At 42.4% G+C, this 20531-nt stretch overlaps 1 protein-coding gene across 2 annotated transcripts in view; it reads right to left on the reverse strand.

Annotated features, from left to right (window-relative positions):
- Positions 1–2382: 2382 nt before the first annotated feature.
- The window catches only part of TEX9 (testis expressed 9), a 244686-nt gene continuing 226537 nt past the window's right edge, over positions 2383–20531 (reverse strand). For both annotated transcript variants that reach the window (XM_069222420.1, XM_069222421.1), the window contains 3 exons: positions 17850–17984; positions 16069–16203; positions 2383–2589 (listed from right to left, as the gene is read on the reverse strand). In XM_069222420.1, coding sequence (XP_069078521.1) covers positions 2512–2589; positions 16069–16203; positions 17850–17984 — 348 coding nt within the window. In that variant the 3' untranslated portion in view covers positions 2383–2511. The remainder of the gene's footprint in view (positions 2590–16068; positions 16204–17849; positions 17985–20531) is intronic.

Below are 20531 nucleotides of genomic sequence, written 5' to 3' on the forward strand. Positions count from 1 at the left end.
GTTAGCCCCAAGGGCAGGGTGCAGTGTACATGAAAGGTTGGACCTGTGCTTTTCAACGTCAATGTGTCCAGGTAGTGAAAAACTGCAAAATGTGTTTTTCACTACTGCAAGGCCTATCTCTTCCATAAAATAATATTGGGGTTGCCTTAAAACATCTTTTAAGTATTACTTCCAAACGGTAAGAGACAGAAATATGGAGTTTGGTGTCTCTGAGTTCAAAATTTTAAATCCCATGTTATGGTGATGTTGGATTTAAAATTCTAAGTCTGAAAAGTCTCTGCCTGTCTCTGAATACATGTCTGGAGTAGATGACAGCTCGGCTTTGTGCATTCCCACTAGACAGTCACACACAAAGGGAGTTTGTATGTGGTATTTGCATATTCATGGCCCATCACCAGGCTGATGGGTCTTCCTGGGCTAGGTGGGAAGGAGGAGCTGACACTTTCTTATAAACAGGACTGTGCCCCTCCTCACACAAAGGGCTGCATAACCCTCTGTGTTGTGTCTGGAGCCAGGGAGGGCAGGAAAGGGACCCTGTGGCATTCAAAGGCATTCTCCAAACTTCCAGAACCTGGGCACCAAGTTATAAATGCTGGATCCCTAAACTCCACCAATTCAGTTCACTTCAGGGTCCTGGAGAGACTCTGTCACTGTGAGGAGCTGTGATGCCAGGAGGGACTGCCACTTAACCACTTGCTTTGCTGTGTTGGCCAGCTACACTCTATTTTCTGTGTTGCCAGGAAGAACTACCACCTAGTATTGGGTTCTACTGGACTGGCCTACCACCTGCTGCCTCTGTGGGGAAGATGGAGTAACTCTGACCGATGCACCCCCTATTCTCTAAAGTGGTACCTCAAGGGCCCCAAGGATATCTTCTGAAGACTGCGCTGAAACACTAAGTACAGACTCTAGTAGCTGTGTGGACAGATGCTATGCAGCTTGCCAAAATTATCACGCTGGAACGCTGACTGTGCCCCAATGATTGCTGTACACTTCCTGCCCTCCCGGATTCGGCAGAGCGAAGTGAGGCTCTCCAATACATTTCGCAGTGACCCAGCAACACCTGCTTTGGGCTGTGGGGTGTGTTCTGTCATAACTCATTGCAGGCTCTGGGGACTCCCAATATTGCTGCGTCTGAACTACCTTTTGCCAGTTAGCTGCAAATACAACTGCCATCCGTGTGGGGATCACCGCAACATAGGAAGGGACCTGGAATTGCTTCGTCCTGATGCCACAGGCCCCATGTGCCAAAACCAATTTTGAGACCCGGTGCAGCTGCTCTCATCCTGGTAGGGGGCTGCCAGAGACTGCGCACACCATCCCTTCCTTTGGGGAAGCCTCGGCGCCAAAGAGGAACCCTTGACTCCGCTTCACAAACTTCCTGTAAGCCACTACCGTATTTCCCTTAAAGGGAGAGCCACACATTTCGCTTCAAAACCTGTCTCCCACGAAAGAATACTGTTCTATTAGAGGGGAAACGCTCCATCTCACCTCAGCGATAATTTTGGCACTACAAGTATTTCAAGCACTCCTCTGACCTCGCGAGGAGAGTTTCCACAATTATTTAACGGACGCACAACTAAACTCTTAGATGACATAATTTAAATACCATAATTTAACACGTGATTGATTTATTAGAATGTTTTCATTTTGGTCCCAGTTTAATAAGATAAATATCCTCTATTTTTCTAAACTGGTTTTGAGTGTTTTTGTGGTGTCCTTCACTGTATTACTATAAACAAGTGTTCCACAAATAATTTACACACTAAGCCTGCTCTGTGGCAAGCTACCAGGGGGTGAGCACAGGTTAATTTAGGCATTGCAACTGGCTTATCTAGTCTACGATAGTGGTACCTACTTGGACAAGGTGCAAACCTCCGTCAACTAGAGACTCAGTTTCTAACAGTAACCAAGCCACAAAATTAATTTGCTGGGCAATTTGCTTCTTAACAGGTAGGGCTGGCTAGATCTATGAAATGCACCTCTTACATGTTATTAGACATGATGCACAACTATGAATCTGACAGAAGATAATCTTGAGAAACAAGCATGCACGTTGATTTGTGTTTGCCCATTTAGGTTACATTTTCTGTATGGCATGAGAAAAGGAGTAAAAAGTTATCATAGTTAGTTATATAAATGGACCAGAACATCCTGCTCATTAACTTCCTCATACATCAGGTTTTAAATAGAGTAATAAATATTAAAAATTAGTTTAATAAGCCAGTATTTCTAACCCTAGAAAACAAATAAAATAAATTAAAAGCAAAGTAAGAGAGGTGACTAAATGTTAATCTTACCGAATACGGAGATTTCAAGCTCCAGATTATAAATAAGAAAAGCACAAACCGGAGTAAAAAAACACACTTCCAAAATACTGTATACATAAAAAGTGTTTATGTGTTAGGAAAGTGACTATCTTAAAAATAATAAACAAGAAGACTAGACAAAGACAGTATACAGAAATCATCATGATCATTTAAAGCACAGGGTGTTTTGTTTCACTGCGTATTAGGAATTTCCCCATTCCAGAGCCTTCATAAATTCTTCTTCAGTAAAAGAAAGCATCTTGGCAGCTTCTATGTGCATCTAAAAAAAGAAAAAACAACAACCTAGGTCACAGATGATGTCATCAATTTTCACACTGACTCACTACTGATAGGTCAGTGATCTACCGCCACTAGTGATTTTCTTCAGCCTCTAATGCAGGGCTCTCCAACCTTTTATGTAATAAGAGCTCCCTATGTCCAATAAAAATCCTCCAGAGCTACTAATATTAGAGTTGTAGTAGTAACCACATCATACAAGGTTACGTTAGTGGATACCACATGCAAGATCACTAACAGTAATCACCTCCATGTATCGGGTGAAGTTGGCAGCAGTTATGTTAAAAATGCTTTGTTAATATGGAGTGCCTGTATGTGGATAATATAGAACAGCGGTAACTGCAGTGCTCCAGCAGCAAGTTTATATTATTATTAGTCTCCTCAACAGTGTTTGAGTTCATCAGACATTATCACCTTTAAATATATTTTGGAAATTCAACCATTTTTCTCCAAACATCAGCTTATGAATTCTGAAAATGCACACATTTTTAATTCAAATACACACTTTTTATTTTTGCTATTCATATATGTTAATTTAATAAAGCAAAATCTTCTCATTTTGTTCATTGGCTTACACACAGGAGAGCTACTTATAAAAAGCAGGAGAGCTATCAGTATCTCACGAGCTACTCGCTGGAGAAAACAAAAAGAACAAAAAGAAAAGAAACCACTGGGATCCAGGTATGATACTGGCATACCAAAACTTTAAATATTATGCTACAAAAATATCATGGTAAAAATACTGGCAACCAAGAAAGAGACAAGGTAAGTATATATAGGTAAATCTATGTTAATTATACATACTTTTGCATTTGTGTAGCTTGATCATATACACTTTGGCGAGTTCAGCTGCTGTCTTGAAAGTTTCGGGGCTGATCGGTCAAGTGGGTGCAAAGAAAAAAAGGGGGCGGAGGGGTCCCATCACGATTTCTCTATTATTCCAGAGGGTCTTTAGACACACATACAGCGCAAACTGCTGAATTGAATTACACCAAACTTGGCAGGAAGCTACATCATGTTCCGCGGATTACGCTTTTTGGTTTAATTCTGTTTAGTAGTTTTGGCAATATTAAAGGTTGAGAAATATAGATATCTAGGGGCGTAGATCCTCCCTGTATCCAACTGTCCCTGTGTTGATATGTGACTGGCTGCCAACATTTCAACAAGGAAGTGTTGGCAGCCATCTTGGGACTCCTCTACAGCAGAGTCCCGGGAAAAAAAAAGTAAAAAAATAAGAAAAGTGGGCAGGGTAGAGTCACCCTGACCCCTTAGCTCTGATGCTGGGGTCCATGAGAGACCCCGCCATGGCTAAAAAATGTTTTAAAAAAAATGTTAAAAAAAAGAAAATGCTGGAAAAATCCACGGATCTGGATCCAAAGATTTTTCTGATTTTTGTAAAAAAAATTTAAGGGCAGTCTCCCACCCTTTTCTGTTTACTAGCCGCAGGGTGGCCAAGGTCCTGGGGGCACTGGGGACTTTAATACAGAGGAGGGCGCATGGGGCCCCCTCCAAGGGCTTCCATTAGCCCCGGGGGTCGCAACCTCCCCGGGGGTATAAAAGTAATATTATGTGAGGTGGCGCACAGTACTCCCACAGCCCCAGGGACCACCACCTTATCGAGGCTTTAAAAAAATAGAATGAAGGGGGTCCGTATCAGACCCCCAAGCCCTAGAGACCCCCATCTCCCTGGGGCTGTGTAATGTTGGAGGGGGGCCGCATGGCCCCACTCGAGGAGCCAATGATGGCCCTAGCCAATGATGGCCACACCACAGGGGTGCCTACCCCTGGGACATAGCTGTTTGCTTTTGCTTGGGGGGAGCTAATAGGTCCCACCAAGCAAAAGCAAACAAAGTCCGCTTTCTGATAGCAGGAGCTGTCAAACAACTCCCATTGACAAAAGACAGAGTTTTCATCTATCTTCCCAGCACGCAAATATGTGTGCAGGGAAGACAGATGAAAACATTGCTCCCACAAGCAGGGAGCTGCTATTTAAAGCAGCACCTTGCTTCTGGGAGCAATGCCGGCTACCACAGGACATGGGGAGTCGGCTAGGACTGCAGGGGCCTGGAGGCCCCCGCAGTCCTGTCACTTTCTCTCCCTCTTTCTTTCTTCCTTCCCATAATGGGATGGGAGAGAGAGAGATTGTCATTGCAATGGTCTCTTTAGGCAATGATGTCATTATAGTAGCAATATGTTTGGTACAAATATTATAGTTACATTTGGACGCAGAGCAGAACAGAATCACTGCCGGCCTAATGGTCAAGTTCTTGTACTGTCACTCAGTAGGCTGATGATTCAAATCCGCTTCACTCTGTGTTTATTTACTAGTGTTTTGCCTGTTAACTCTTCCTATTAACGGAACATTCATGTTTCTTTCCTCTCACGTGTGGGTTGCATGTCAGGTATGCCTGGAAACAGTCCATCAAGGAGTCACCTGTGGCATAATGGCGAAGGTCACAGACCCTCTTGCTGACAGTTGAGGGTTCTACTCCAAGTGTGTCTGTGATCAATTCCTTTCTTTAATTTCTTTTAAACTTAATAAGTTTGAGGTTCATACTGAAAGGTGATCTCACTCTTTTTAATTGACAAATACGTTGTTCTTTTCAATTTGTCCAGAAATAGCTCATTCTAAGTATATCATCCATCAAAGCCTAAAAAAAAAACTCTCCCTCTTTCAATCTTTCTCCCACTCACACAGCAAATCAGACCCTTACGCACCCACTCAGACCTTTGTGCACCTACTCACAGCCCCAGTCAGACCCTGATGCACCTACTCAGACACTCATGCACCCACTCACAGATCCACTCAGACTCTCATACACCCACTCACAGACCCAATGACACCCTCATGCACCTACTTACAGACCTCCACAGACACTGACGCTCCCACTAAGACACTGATGCACACACTCACACACCTAGACAGAGACTCTCACAGCCACTCTAATCCGCAGAGGCACCCTCTCACACCTATTTTCACACCCAGAGAGACAGGCTGCGTCCAACTCCTGCCACGCGCAGTGTAGGGTTGGGTGATTAAGGGGGTTGGCCGTAGGGTCTGGCGGCAGGCCAGGCCTTGCGGGCAACCGCTGCCAAGCAAAGGTGAAGGCCGAGCACTGTGCAAGTTTGGGTGGTTATAGAGAGTTGGCCTGAGGCTCTCTAGCCAACCACCGCTATGCACTGGCAAAGGCCATGCGCGGTGGTGGTGGTTGGATTAATGTATAGTAACATAAATTACTATACGTTATGAAAACCATAGAAATTCACTGAAAAAAAAAAAAACAAAGGTTACAGGGACGTTATAGTTAGGAAATAGAATTAAATAAACATAGGAATTCACAAAAAAAAACATGCACTGCTAATTACTCACAAATAACAGCAATCATGACATCTTGATAACATCACTGATAATGTCAATGTAATATTCGCAGTAAATTTGTTTTATAAAAAAACTGCATGGTGGTGGCGCAAGTTATAGTTACCTTAGGGCACGAGTTATAGTTATTTGAGATAATTCTTACTATAACAGGTGACTTTTGATGGTTTTGTACGTTTAAAATAGGAGCCTAGCTATAACGTCCCTGTAACCTTTGTTTTGTTTCAGTGAAAATATAAATATATATATATATATATAGAAGATTAAAATAACATTATAGTTAAGTGAAAATGACAGTTTAAACATACATTTAAAAAAAGATTCGCCAGTTTTAGAGTTATAGTTATTTCAAGGAACTATAACTTGTGCCACCGCCATGTAGTGTTGTCATCAATGATCTCTTTTACCTCATTTTAGAAGGCATCAGTGATGCCACCAATGATGTCACAAAACATGTCATGAGTGATGTAATATGTGAGGTCACAGGCAGTGCACGGGAAGGATGCAAGTCATAGTTACTTGAAAAAAATATAACTTGAATTTCAGTGTTTGTTTTTTAGTTTAAAATGATACGTTTAAACTGAATTTTCACACAACTATGACATCACTTTAACCTATGATATTTTAGGGAATTTCTAGAGGTTTTTTTTTGCAATTTGTTTTTCAACAAATTTCTATGGATTTTTCAGTGTAAATTAATATTTTATAACTTAACTACGCAACCTCCGCCACACATGGCCTTGCTGTGCACAACGTGCGTTAGCTGCAGGGCCAACCACACGTATGCGGCCAACACACCAGAGATACCCACGCACCCTTTTTGTTTATATGGTTATCCAATCCTACAGGACTATCGTGGGAGGCAGCGTGGCCCCTGGGTTCGCCTAAAACTCTTGCAGGAGTTTGGGTATCCCATTGGCTCCTGTGAGAGTCCAGCAGAATTCTGACAACCCAATTTCTTTTTTAGAGTTGGACCCAGGGAGGCTCCCTCTTATACCTATTTTTTTTGTTTTTTTAAAAAGAGTAAATGGTGGCTGCAACATTTCTAGCCAAACAGGAGTATCCCTTGTTTATACAAGAAGATATCCTTACCTAATCAGATACCCGGTCTCATATTATCAAATATGTTATAACCCTCACCCACTCTAGCAGTGACATGCTTCATCATTGGGTCTCATCAAGTCCCTAAAAACCAGGATGTGCTGGACCATATTCCAGTGAGTACGTTGAATATTATTGTGACCTGGGTACCTAATTTAGATAAAAATACCTCAACTAACCCTATGTTTCCCTTTTAGTAGTGGTTTGTTTGGGTATGGGTTAAAATGATCTTAATATGGGGTAAGTTATTATGGTCATATGACCTTAATTTGCAGTCAACATGTTTTAGCCCCTGTGCTAAGGCCTCATGGGCCCAGGGATTTCACCAAGACATCAGTATCTCCTTTGTCCCAGCAACACAATCATTCAATTTGAGTAAAACATGCAAGACTAACATGCATGCAAGGTGAGTTCCTACTCACATATTTGTAGGATCTTAGTTCCCTAGTTGTGAATATTGCCCTACTACACAAGGAGCAGGAAGCATGCCCTGTAGTCACACAGTCATCAAGGGTAACATGCCTCTTCATTGTCTTGTCCAAACATTACTGCACTCTCCCGGCTTGACCTCATGCTGCAGTGAGCCAATCAGAGTGTGAGCACCTGTGGAATTCGCAGAACCTTTTTGCTCCAGTGTGAGCGGGACCGCCACGAGGAAAAGAGGCCCTGTTGGCCAATCAGATTGCTCTATCATTTAAAGTTGTGTTCTCATGGGACTCCTGAGAGAGTCCTATGAACCCAACCATCCATATATACATAAATGTTGAGCTTTAAGTTTTCAATCGCTTCTGAAAAGATTTACACCAAATCACAAAAAGAACACTTTCTGGGTAAAGATCTAGCTTTCTGCCAGTTTGGCAAAGCCGGTAGTTTGGGCTGTAGTGCTGTTCAAAAATCTCTACAGATATTTTTTGGCCCATGTTTAACAGTTCATCGGGAAACTTTCAAGGAAGGCGCAGAGTTGGATGAACTTTTGGGAAGTTTTCTCAAGATTTGTCAAAAAGTGGCAAAGTTATTTGCAAACCAAAAAACGCCCTTCTTATGGTAACTAGGTGTTAACTATACCATACTGTGGCAACAGCCAATATATATATACATATATCGTTAGGGTACGTGGATGAGGAGTTAAGAATGGTAAATCTACACTTACAAGAAAACAAGTTACTTACCTGTAACTACAGTTATCCAGTATTGGCAACTTTCATAGACTCACATGTTTGAATCGTTCCACGTCGTCGAAGTAGGAGTACCACGGTACGTTAGGAAAGCAGTATATAGGAATAACCATAGGCAATCATGTTATTAGCCTTTAATCAGATAACCTATCAATGCTTGTTTGAAAAAGAACCAACCTTGTCCTATGACCAATCAGGTGCAAGCACCCTCTAGAATACACCCAAGAGAAGCTCCTTCCCTCAGATTTTCAAGCATTAGAGTGAAGTATATACTGAAAAGGAAGATGAACCTCACAGAGGAGGGGGATGGGTCGCGTGTGAATCCATGAAAGAAACCAATACTGGATAACTGTAATTACAGGTAAGTAATTTGTTTTCTTATCCAGTATTCGATCTTTCATAGATTCACACGCTTGAATCAGAATAGCAAGCAGTACTTAAAACAACGGTTAAGCCCCTTGGAGGCCTTAGACATTACAATTCTTATTAGTTAACGTAAGCAATAAAATAGCTTTGCATAAGCGGTATGTAAGATATTACTTGCAAAGTGATGGGAAATAGTTGCTAAACAAAATAAACATGCATTAGTGAATACCTGGAGGAGGAGAACCAGGAAAATGCATTAATAAAAAAGAAATAAAATTTACATTACTAAAAAGAGGCTGACCTTAATTAAATAGATGGTGAAGCACAGCCTGTCCCACAGCCGAATTGCTGAGGTATGCTGATTCCAAACAGTAGTGCTGCGTAAACGAATGAGTAGTCTCATGTTGCAGCTCGGCATATCTTGTCCAGAGAGATGCCAGTGAAAAGAGCAGATGAGATTGATACTGCTCTTGTAGAATGCAACTTAGGTGGTCTGGTCAGAGGTCAGCCAGTTTTAGAATGGCAAAACTGTGTGGTTGATGAAATCTATCGGGTTATTGTTTCATTTGTGATTGCTGTTCCCTCACGACCTTGACTATTGGAGACTAGTAGTTGATCTGTTCTGCGTAAGCATTTAGTAAGATGAAGGTACAATTTCACACATTGCTTGATGTCCAACGTGTGTAGAGTTCTTTCAGCTGGAGTGGACAGATTTGGAAAACATTTTTGCAATATTAGTGGCTCTTTCAAATGAAAAGGGGAAGGAACCTTAGGGATATATCTTGGGTTTGTTCTGAGAAGAACAAAGTCATCAGTGAAAAGCAGGAAAGGTTATTTAATGGTGAAGGCCTGTATGTCACTGAATCTCCTAGCAGAAGTGAGGGAGAGAAGATTTGTGACCTTCCAAGTAAGGAATTTCAGCTCAGATCCATGTATTGGTTGAGATGTAGATTTCATTAACTGAGAAAGAACAACAATGAGGTGCCACTCAGGAGGAGGTGGTCGCTCCAGAGGGAAAGTGCAATACAATCCCTTCATAAACTGCTTTTGATTCTGGAGGAACAGACAGAACACACACTTGCAGAACACCTATATCTAGAGATTGCAGCTGGGTGTACTTTAAGTGAGGCATGGACGAGTAGGGACTTGGCGAGTGAGAGAAGGCAAAGCATGATTTTCTCAGGAGGAGCTTCAAATGGGTGCAAGTTGTTTTGTTGGCACCTGATGCAGAATCTTTGCCACTTCAGCCTGTAATACTTGTTCGTACGTTCGGCCCATGCTCCAGATAGTATCACCCTACATTCCTGGTCGATGTTCATGTTCCGGAATTCACAGAACTCAGGAGCCATGCATACAACTAGAGAGAGGCTGGTTCCGGTGTAATATCTGTCCTTGGTTACCAGTCAGTAGAATCCATTTCTTGGGAAGTCGTATTGGTTTGGTCACAGAGAGGAGGATGTGCTGCCTGGGCTACCTGGGTGCTATTAAGATCAGCCAGCAACGCTCAGTTTTCATATTCTTGAGAACCTTGGGGATCAACAGGAAGGGGGGGAAGCATATGCAAAGATCCCAGACCATCGCATTGAAAGGGCATTCCCCCACTATCCCAGGAGTGGATATCAAGTGGTGTAAAAGTGGCATTTGGCATTCTCGTTGGTAGCAAAGAGAACCAGCGTCGGTCATCCCCAGCAGAAGAACATTTTGTTCACCTTCTGTTGATCGAGCTCCCATTCATGGCAACGGTCCTCTGTGCTGCTGAGTGAGTCTGCAAGAACATTGTTGATGCCAAGCACGTGCTCTGCTGTCAGAGAGATCCTGTGCAATGTGAGTCAATCCCAGAGAACTTGAAACTCTTGCGAGAGGGATCGGGAACGTGTTCCTCCCTGCTTGTTCACTTAATACATGCTGGTCATGTTGTTCATGCAGACCAACACTGATGAGCCTGATATCCGAGGAAGAAGGCTTGAAGCGTGAGAAAATTGCCTTTAACTCCAAGAGATTCATATGCCTCTGCTTCCGACAGTTGGACCACTTTACCTGGATTCACGTCTTGCAAGTGAACGCCCCAGCTCTCTAGAGAAGCGTCCGTTGTGATGATGAAATCTGGAATCGGGGTAAGGAACGTTAACCCTTGAGCGATGTGAACGATTGGAGTCCACCACTGTAAGGCTTTTACCATCCTTAGTGTGACACTGATCAAGTCCTGGAAGGACCCTTGAGACTGGATCCATTGACGTTGAAGTTCCTTTTGGAGCGGCTTCATCTTCAGCCGCGCTAGGGGCACTATTTTATTGAAGAGGAAATCTTCCCAAGTAACGGCTTGAAGATTCTCACAGAAACTACTTTTTTTCTGGAGATTGTGAGAAGTAAGTTGGATAGCTTTAGTTGCTTTTCTTCCTAGAGATAAACTTTATTTTTGACTGAGCTGAGTTTTGCACCAAAGAAGATCATCTTGTGCTTTGGAATGTTGGATGACTTTTGATGATTCACCCTTAGTCTCAGACAGTGAAACAAAGCAAGGCAGGCTTTGCTGGCTTGGGAGGCCTGCTGCAGTGTTGATGCCTTTAGTAGCAAGTCATCTAAATAAGGGAAATTTTGAAAACTCTGCTTGGGCAGTGCAACTGCCACTGCGGCAAGACATTGAAATCCTGGGTGCGGACTGCAGTCCAAAAGGGAGAAACTTGAATAGGTAATGGTAACTGGCTACTGTAAAGCAAAAGTGCTTGCAATGCTTGGGGTGGATGGGTATGTGAAAATAGGCATCTTGGAGATCCAACGATGTAATCCCCACTGTTGAGAAGGTGGAGGATATCAGACAGGGTTATCATACAGAAGGATTGTTTGCGAAGAAATTTAATTGCCTGACATCTAGAATCGACCTCCATTCTCCTGACTTCACTTTTACTAGGAAGAACCTACAGTAAAAACGTAGTCCTCTCGGATGAGGGGGAACCTTTTTTATCGCACCCTTGGACAGCTTGTGCGATGCTTCCTGTTTTAGTAAGTGAAGATGAGGTGAGTGAGCCTTTGCGGGAGGATGCTTTGGAGGTTTGTGCACAAACTCCAGCGTATGACCGGATGTCACTATATCTAACACCCATTCGTACGATTTTTATCTTTCTCCAGTGATGAGGGTAATTTGAAATGTTCACTCCTATTTGGTTGGCCTGTGGGAAGAAAGGAATTGCAGCCGGTAACCAATGGAAATTATTGCTTGCGGTTAGTGTCCCGACCTTGGGGGAGGATGTTTCCTTCTGCTGCCTTGTTTGTTATAAGCTGCTCAGGTGGTTGACTGTACGGTTGGTGATAAGTAGGCCTGTATTGTGATTTTGGCTGGTGCTGCCTATGGTAAGTACCTCTAAATGAAGAGAAACCGCGGCTACACGAAAGGGTTGTCATTTATATTGTAGTGGGCCAAAAGAGCGGCCAGCATCTGTGTCTGTCTTAATAGCTAGCAAAGCAGCATCTATATGCTTACCAAACAGGGTTTCACCATTGTAGGCCATATCAAGTATCTTGGATTGAACCTCTGGTCGAAAGGAGGTAGCCTTCAATCAACCCTGGCGGTGCAAGACTGCTGCTCCTGCTAGTTGTCAAAAACCTGTAGAGGCGATGTCTAATGCACAGTCAATGATTTCTGAGGAAGTGCGTTCACCCACCTGCAATATTTTCCTCGCCTCGAGTATTTATCTTCAGGTATGAGATCGATGAAACTACTCATATCAGACCACTTCTGGCAGTCATAACGTCCTAAAATCGCGGCGGTATTGGCTTCACAGATGATGATGGCTGATATCAGGTAGAACCTCTTCCCTATATTGTCCAATCGCCTGCCTTCTTTGTCTGGCAGAGGCGAAACAGGAATAGATGGATTTTTAGGGCACCACTGGGTAACGTGCGAGACAACTGTCTGACTCTGGATGTCCTACTAAGCAGGCCAGAGAATCATCAGTAGCTTCATATGTTTTATCCAGTTGAGGTGGTACTGGTGACACTGTGCCTGGATTCTTCATTATCTTTAACCCCTCACTCCAAAAGTAATCAATAATGGGGCTAGCCCTTACCGACTTTCTGGCTTGCTCTTTAAAGTCATGAAGAAAACAATCTGTGTGGGAGACAGATGTTGACAAACGAAAACGTGTGGCAGCCCTATCTATCAAATTATGAAACCCTCGGATATCCTCAGGTGGAGAGTCCAATGGATGAGGAGGTGGTGGCGATGGTGTAGTGGCTAAGTAATCATCCCACTCATCACTAGGATGTTGAGGAGTAATGATTTCTCCCTCTTCCCTCTCCTCATCCGATGAGTCTCATCCTCTCGGAGAGGCGCAGCTCTTGTAGAAACCTAGGTGTTGCTGGAGGCGGAGGTATGCTTTTTGGAGTAGCTGGAAAGGTAGGTTGTAGCTGTGAAGGTTGTTGTGGTTGGTCCAGAGCTTTATATGCAAACCTTCACTTGTAGTCCTGAAGCATGGACTGAAGATCCTGAATAAGGGATGCAGGCATCTGCACTGTACTGCATGGTTGGTGATACTGCAACGATTATGTAATATCAGCCATGGGGGGGTGGGGGGGTACAATAGGATTTGTATTCCTGCTGTTCATAGTCATCATCATCTTGGTATTTGACGTGCAATTGTGATGGACTGTGCGCATCTCCAAACGGTCCCTCGTCAGACTCCTCCCAGTCAAGATGTGACTTGGTGCGAATGCTGATACCTTGCTAGGAAATGTGTCGCCAGGACGCAAGATAGATTTGGTGACTTTGGTCATTCTAATCGTCATACGAAGATCAGGAGAGTCTGCAGAGGTGGTAGCAACAGTGTATTGTGGCACTGTTTCTTTTGAAGCAGATAATTTTGTAGTCAGTGGCACTGTTGATGTTGGTGTCGAAGATGATGTTCTCAACGGCGATGTTGTCTTCAACGGTGTCTTCATTGATAATGGTTTTGTCGATGATGGTTTTGTCGACGAAGGTTTTGTCGACAGATCGGTCGCCAATGGTGGAGACTTCTACAGCGGTTCCAAAGGTGCTGCCAACGGCAGAAGCTTCTTTTTAACTGGCGGTGAAGTTAAATCCACCGTGGTGGCCCTCATTGTTGTTGAAGAGGTTGGTGTCTGTATGGCTGTTGTTGACTGTCAGTGACAGCGATGGCCTTGTCGACAAAATGGTAATGACTGTGGACGTTGTGGTCGTCATCAACAGCACTGTCAGCGGTGGTCGACAAACTGAAGCGATGCTTTGCTTGATGTCAACGACCCCGAGGAGGGAGACAGATGACAAGTCTCCTTTTTGAGATATAGAGAGGACGGCTGTGAGGAGGCTGACCCTGCAGAGACTTGATGAGTCTCGTCTTTGGAAGGGTCCTTATATTTCCTGCTCTCCTCAGACCGACTCTGGTCAGAAGACCGTGTCACTATCCTCACATGAAGTACAGGACTTTGCTTGTAACCACAAAAGAAGTCTTCCTTTCTGTCCCTCAGAGTCTTGGCATGGAAGGTGCAACAGATTTTGCCCTTCTTCACCTGATGTTTGGGGTACAGGCAGTACAAACAGTCCTTGTGAGGATCATCCACTTGTAGCCTTTTCTTGCCACAGGCTTTACAAGGGTGAAAAAGGCCTTTTTTAGAAGTAGTGGATATTTTTTGAAGTAGAAAGTAGCTTTGAGAGGAAAACTGAGCATAGCGCAGACTCCCTTCGCACGATGTGTGGTAGAAAATCTGAGGGAAAGAGCCTCTCTTTGGAAGTATTCTAGAGGTTGCTGGCACTGGACTGGTCATAGGTCAAGTTAGGTTATTTTTTTCAAAACAACATATAGGCTATATGATTAAGGGCTAGTAACATTATAGCCTATGTTTATTCCAACATACTTGCTTTCCTAAGGTACTGTAGGACTCCCAATTCGACGACAGGGAATGATCCAAGCATGTAAATCTATGAAAGATCCAATACTGGATAAATATATAGTTACCCTTGACAATATTTTGGTTGTGAATAATTTTGCTACACTATTCGTGTAACATGATATTTCTTGACTTCATATTCTGACAAATAACCACATACATCACCCATTGTGCACATCCATAGGCTGGCGCTGCAGGTTCTGGACATTTGAGCAGTTTGGTGCCCTGCTTAGCTGCAGGCCTAACCCCACTGTTCGCAAACAAAGACCGTGCGTTGAATGGGCTAAATGAACAGGCAGTGGCCGTGTGTTGACCCGAGAACAGAGATTCCCATGCAACAGGAGGGTCGAGTGCCAGGAGGAGTCAATGTAAAAGGGCATGCTAACACAACCTGATGCTTCAAGACTCACAGGCACCCTGGTGCATTTTAGGGATCCTGGGCTTTGGCAGTCTGTTCTTTTCCCAACCTAGCAGCCGATAATAGGTAGCAAAGAGGTCTGGGACAAAAGTGCAGCGCATGGTAAAACTGCCTAACTGGGATCGGAGAGCTCTTAAAAATCAGCTGCCTTCTCTCTAAAGTTAGAATTCTTCAGCCAGCTTAGCACCCACTGTCGGTATTGCTCAAATGCTGGGCATCCCAAGGTTCTTACAAGCACTGGTTTATTTTCTTTCCTCAATCTCTCTTGTTATCTGTATGCAACAGAGGGCACTTTTCTACCTTCCCATGAGAAACGTGCATGAAATACAGGACAGTTCGTAGCTCGCAAATCTCCAAGAAGGGCCTGCAAATTGCTGTGAATAGTGTTGAAGTTCTTGCCAATAATTTTACAGATTTCGTAATGGAACTACAGGTAATGGATGGTCGGAAGCTATTGTGTGTGGATTGTGTATCCAATGGTGAAAACTTTACAGATCTTCACATGAAACTTGCCTGCATGAGTTCATTAGGCTTTCTCAATAATTAGACTCTAGTGTTGCCTCCTATGAAAATCACATTCTGTCTAGTCACCGTTGTTCTATTTACCCCTTCTCTTCATTGTTTTACAAGTGCTTTCTTTTACTGAGCAGCTCATGGCCAGCAGATGCAGTAATATACTTTCTGTGCAGCTGATGCTACAAGAATCCACAACTGAAAGGACGAGTTATTTACCTGTATTCCTAGTCAACTACCATGGTTAGTACCACTGAACCATAATTACAGAATATTTCTACATGCGTGTAAGATTCTGAAACACTTTGAATTGAGAAACAGTCTGTAAAATGTGTTTAAGTGTCTAAATCAGCAGATTGATGCATAGCTGAAAGAGAATGAACTAATAATACTGTTAGTTTTGTATTTTACACTAAAAGTAATTTCTGGCTAAATGTGGCCTAACATTTTTTAAATCCCATATTAAAAACAGAAGCTTCGTTCATATTACTGAAAGAAAGGCAAAACATCTAAGATTAGGTAGCAGAGTTAGAAAATAAATCAGAGCCACTGCGGTTCAGAAAAACGAGAAACTGAGGTGACCGTGTGTTAAATTATAATTTGTGAGCCTACTTTTTGTCTCTTTAAAATGTCGATTAGTTTGAGCTGCTTCTTAAATCCAGTCATTAACTCCGATTTCTGTTTCTCCAGCTTTTTGTTTTCCATTTTCAACTCTTCCATTTTTTTCTGTTCTTGATTAGCTGTATCCTGCAGGAAAGGAATGATAGATATATTATTCCCAGAAATTAAGCAATAGAGAAATGCAACACGTGTGTGGTTTAAGATTCTTACTGGTGTTTTTCACTGCGCAGATTTAGATTCCTTAAACACAGACGGCCCTTACCATAGTTATGGGGGTTAAATGAAAAAACATGGATCTATTTACTGCGAAAAATCACACAAGATGTCATTTGCTACCACACAAAAGCAGCAACAATGATCACAGAGGAAGAGATAATTCGGAGTGGTGTTTCTAGAATTAAAGATGGCACTGAAACAGGTTACAACACATTACATACGCAGTCAGAAATACCCAATCACTAAAGAGGGTTATTTGAACAAACCCGCTATAAACAATGTTAGGTATTAACATTTAACTAATTAATTTCATGTACATGGATGAGAGCTAAACTTGGAGCAGTTCGCTTCACTTTGATTTACGCTCATCAAAATACCTTAACTTTGGAAGCAATGGCCCCCAGAGGAGATGTAAAAACCGTAAACAGTCAAAATTGAGATATGTTAGAAATATCAATCAGGCATGCATGGGTAAATATTCAGATATGTTTAGGTTTTGAGTTTCTGGCTAGGAGATGGATACAATTCATATGCTTACCTGAGTGGAGATAAAATAGCATCCTAGTGTAAAATACCACACTTATGACGACTGTAAACTATCAGTCTTATATGTTCAATAATGTTTCCATCTTGTGGCCCTGACTGCAAGTTGTGTTGAAGAGAGTGGGGTATTTACCACACAACCACAATTACCCTAGGGTGAGACAGGTTTTGCAAATACCCTATACATTTTGGCAGGTTTGACATAGCTGAACCTATTCAAGAAGAAAACTGCGAGGGACTGAAAATATCACACAACTCGTAATTTTCCTGTTTGCCCCGAACTTGAAGATATGGTATTGGAGAAATTGTACAAGAATTTCAGATATTATGGTGGGAAGTTTCCTTTATACTCCATCCATTGTGATCTGTAGATTTTATGTTTTGTATCAACTGAGAAGTTATTTCTGAAAATTGAATTAAATGTCTAATGAAAAAACAAAGTTCATGGTGAGTCACGATGTTGATAAGTCACAGAAAATGATGACAAGATCCCTAATGTACCAAAATTATGTCCTGGCCCTTCCTTTGTCCAGCTGTTCAATTTATTCAATGAAAACATATTTATGTGAAGTCTCAAAGTGGAAAAATGTTCTCTTCAAAAATATCAATATGTTCCTCAACAAGGATGACGCAGTGCTGTGCAACCAAATCCAGTGGACTTACATCTGTTAAGCCAGGCACTCCAGTGCACTGCCAGAAAATATCGACTGCACCACTTAAATGACTTGGGGTAAGAGGAAAAGGAATCTCTGCACCTGTTTCTTAGTTCCAAGTAGGAAGGCCTTAGACACGCTTATCTTTACATTGCCTTTCATACGTCAATCATCTAGGAAATACATATCAGTGAACCAACCGCCATTTTTTTTTTTTCAACAAATGTTTCATTCTAGCTAATTAATTGATTCGTTACTGGGATCATCCTTTATTTACAAACTATCTGTGCCAAGAAAAGGCAATTGCTACTCCATGCAGCTTGTAACATTCACAGTACAATAAAGTGCCTTGCTCCGTACCTTGCTGCTTTGTTTCAGTTTATTTAGTTCCATTTTATACCGCTCTGCTTCTTCAAGAGCCCTGTTTAGGCGAACTTCGGTGGTGCCTTGACTGGCCACTGCCTGCTTCTGCATTCGCTTGAAGTTCTCCAATTCCTACAAAATAATACACCGTTTATAAACCTGAAATCATCCTCTGTGTGGTAAATACATCACTTCAACAGTTAGCATAATATATATGCACAAAAACGTTGTGTGTTGCTTAAGAAGGAATAAGCAAAACAACATATTGACCATTCATAGCAGGCATTGGGCAAACTTTCAGTTTGGTTGTTTCAGGCAGCATGTGTCAGACTCACTTCAAGCAAAGGAGCTGTGGCGAGCTCCCTGGCCAGAAGCTGCACCCCTGCAGAAAGATGAATCCCATCAGTCATGCTTATAGAACACATGTGGGGTAGTCCAAGTATCTGCCTAAGAAAAGTCTGCAACGTATGCATGCCTCTGTACAGTCACTGATGTTTTCTTAGCTTTGATACAATGGGAGTGAAATATTCGGAAGACGTTCAAGCCATCATGTGTGGTAGGTCTTGGATATGAAAAGGACTATTTTAAGTCAATATTCGCTATTTCGACCTTTCCTAGGTTATTCTTTCGAACCAGAATATTAGGATCCTGAATGAATTCAGGTTGCAAAAAGTATCCTGAGCAGAGAAACATAAGGTCTAGTTTATAAGACTGGAGTAAATACTTCCCATCAACATTTTAAAGAATAAAAGAGGGAAATGTTAATAGTACCACTTGAGTGAGTCCCAATTACAAGTTTAGCAGAGAGAAAATTCCCATATGGAATTCTGCTAAATTATATATAGGTGGGCCTGTGTCGTCCCACACAGATTTTCTGGGTGCAGAAACACCAGGTTTAATTTTGCCGCCCAAAACATTAGACAGGTAATTTCTTGGAAACGGACTGTAGCACACTCTGGCTGCTGGTACTCTATAAGGCATGGCAGGAACATGTTGTCTGGCTGGGTTGTATGTGATTTCATAGAAAAACAATTTAATGGAATACCATTACTGGGAAACAATTTAATCTAAACTGTTTAAAGTACATTTTCAGAATAAATGGCATTTACAATTTCATATAAACTAATTCATAGAATGTCTTTTTGTTCAAAATTGGCTTTGGCATGCTTATTGTTAAAATGTAATTACAATGGTTGCACCCATCCCTAAAAGCGCTTTCTTTTCCTAGGCTCCATTCATCCATGAACCATTAAACTCCTCACTACATGTAGATTCCAGAACCCTAAAAAAAAAATCTTTCTATGCCTAAACCCTACCCACTTCTGATCCCTTAAAACCCCTAACCATGACCAAACCCCACCCATCCCTAAAAAAAAATAAATCACCACACTTAAACCCCAATCACCCATGGCCTCTAAAATCCTTCACCATCCCTCTCTACCCATCCCTGAACCCAAACAAACCCCTTTGTACATCTAAACTACACACATCGCTGAATCCTAAAAATCCCTCACCACCCTAAACACTATCCAATCCTGAACACTAAAAACTCTTCACCACACCTAACTTCTACCCATCACTGAATTTTAAAAACACACAAAAGCCCTAATGAGCACGGTAACGTTTTCCTGAACATTTTTTAAAATCGAACTTCCGAAAAAGCAAAATGAGATGACAAGTGGGCCAGATAAAATCACAGAGGCCTGATGGGTATTGAGCTGTGACGAAAATGCATCAGCCAATTACCCCTGTCTGCCTCCTTCCGGACAGTCAAGAAAACTAGTAGAGGAAACTGAAGGGGATTGTGCGGTGGCTAATCATCCACCCCCTCACCCACATCGGAATGGGTGAAAAGTGCAGATTAATTTGTGAAGTCTGCGAAGAGCTTGTCTGAGAGTATGGTAGTGTAGTGAAGAGAAAGCATAAGAACCATAGGCCTGACGTTCAGACATCAAGGGGTACTGACAGGACGTCTTCTGGGTCCTGGAGGGTTGGTGGACTGAAACTTGCCCCTCAAGGGAGAGTGAAAAACAGGCTGGTGGGGGAAGGTAGAGCATTGTGGTAGAGCGCTCATCGAACAGACAAAGATGTGGGGTTGGCACTGATGTCATGACCTACATTTTAACACAACCTATGTACTTTAGAGCGCTTGTGGTCATAAGCAGGGTGCTGCAAGCATGGAGAGCCATTCTTGCAAGGAAAAATAACGAGCACTGTAAATGTCCCATACTGCTTGAGAAAATTGTTCGGAATAAAAAGGATTAGCTTGATAACAAAGCTAAAGACATAAGAAGGTGCTAGATCTAAGGAATCATTAACTTGGGAGGGCAGGTGTTCCTACAGCCACACACAAGTCCTCGAAGGGAAGACAACGGCGCATATTGATGCATAACTGGATTATCCCGAGAACAGAAAAAGAAGATGACATCTATATTCTTGGAGGTTTCAGAGCTAATGAGAAGAAACCCTAACGAAGGAGGCAATAATGGCTTAAGACATTCATGCTATCTGTGGTGCTGTCACAGCCCTAGATGAATGGTAAAATAAATTAGAGAGTCCATCTGTCAATATAGATAGATTGCACCACAATGGGAAAAATGTCTGAGCACTGTCAATGTTCAGAGGTGTGGAGCGATGGGCTGCAAGGGATTTGTAACTCTAAATGCCAGCACTTAAAAC

This window comes from Pleurodeles waltl, chromosome 3_1, assembly GCF_031143425.1.
Source record: "Pleurodeles waltl isolate 20211129_DDA chromosome 3_1, aPleWal1.hap1.20221129, whole genome shotgun sequence".
NCBI lineage: Eukaryota > Metazoa > Chordata > Amphibia > Caudata > Salamandridae > Pleurodeles > Pleurodeles waltl.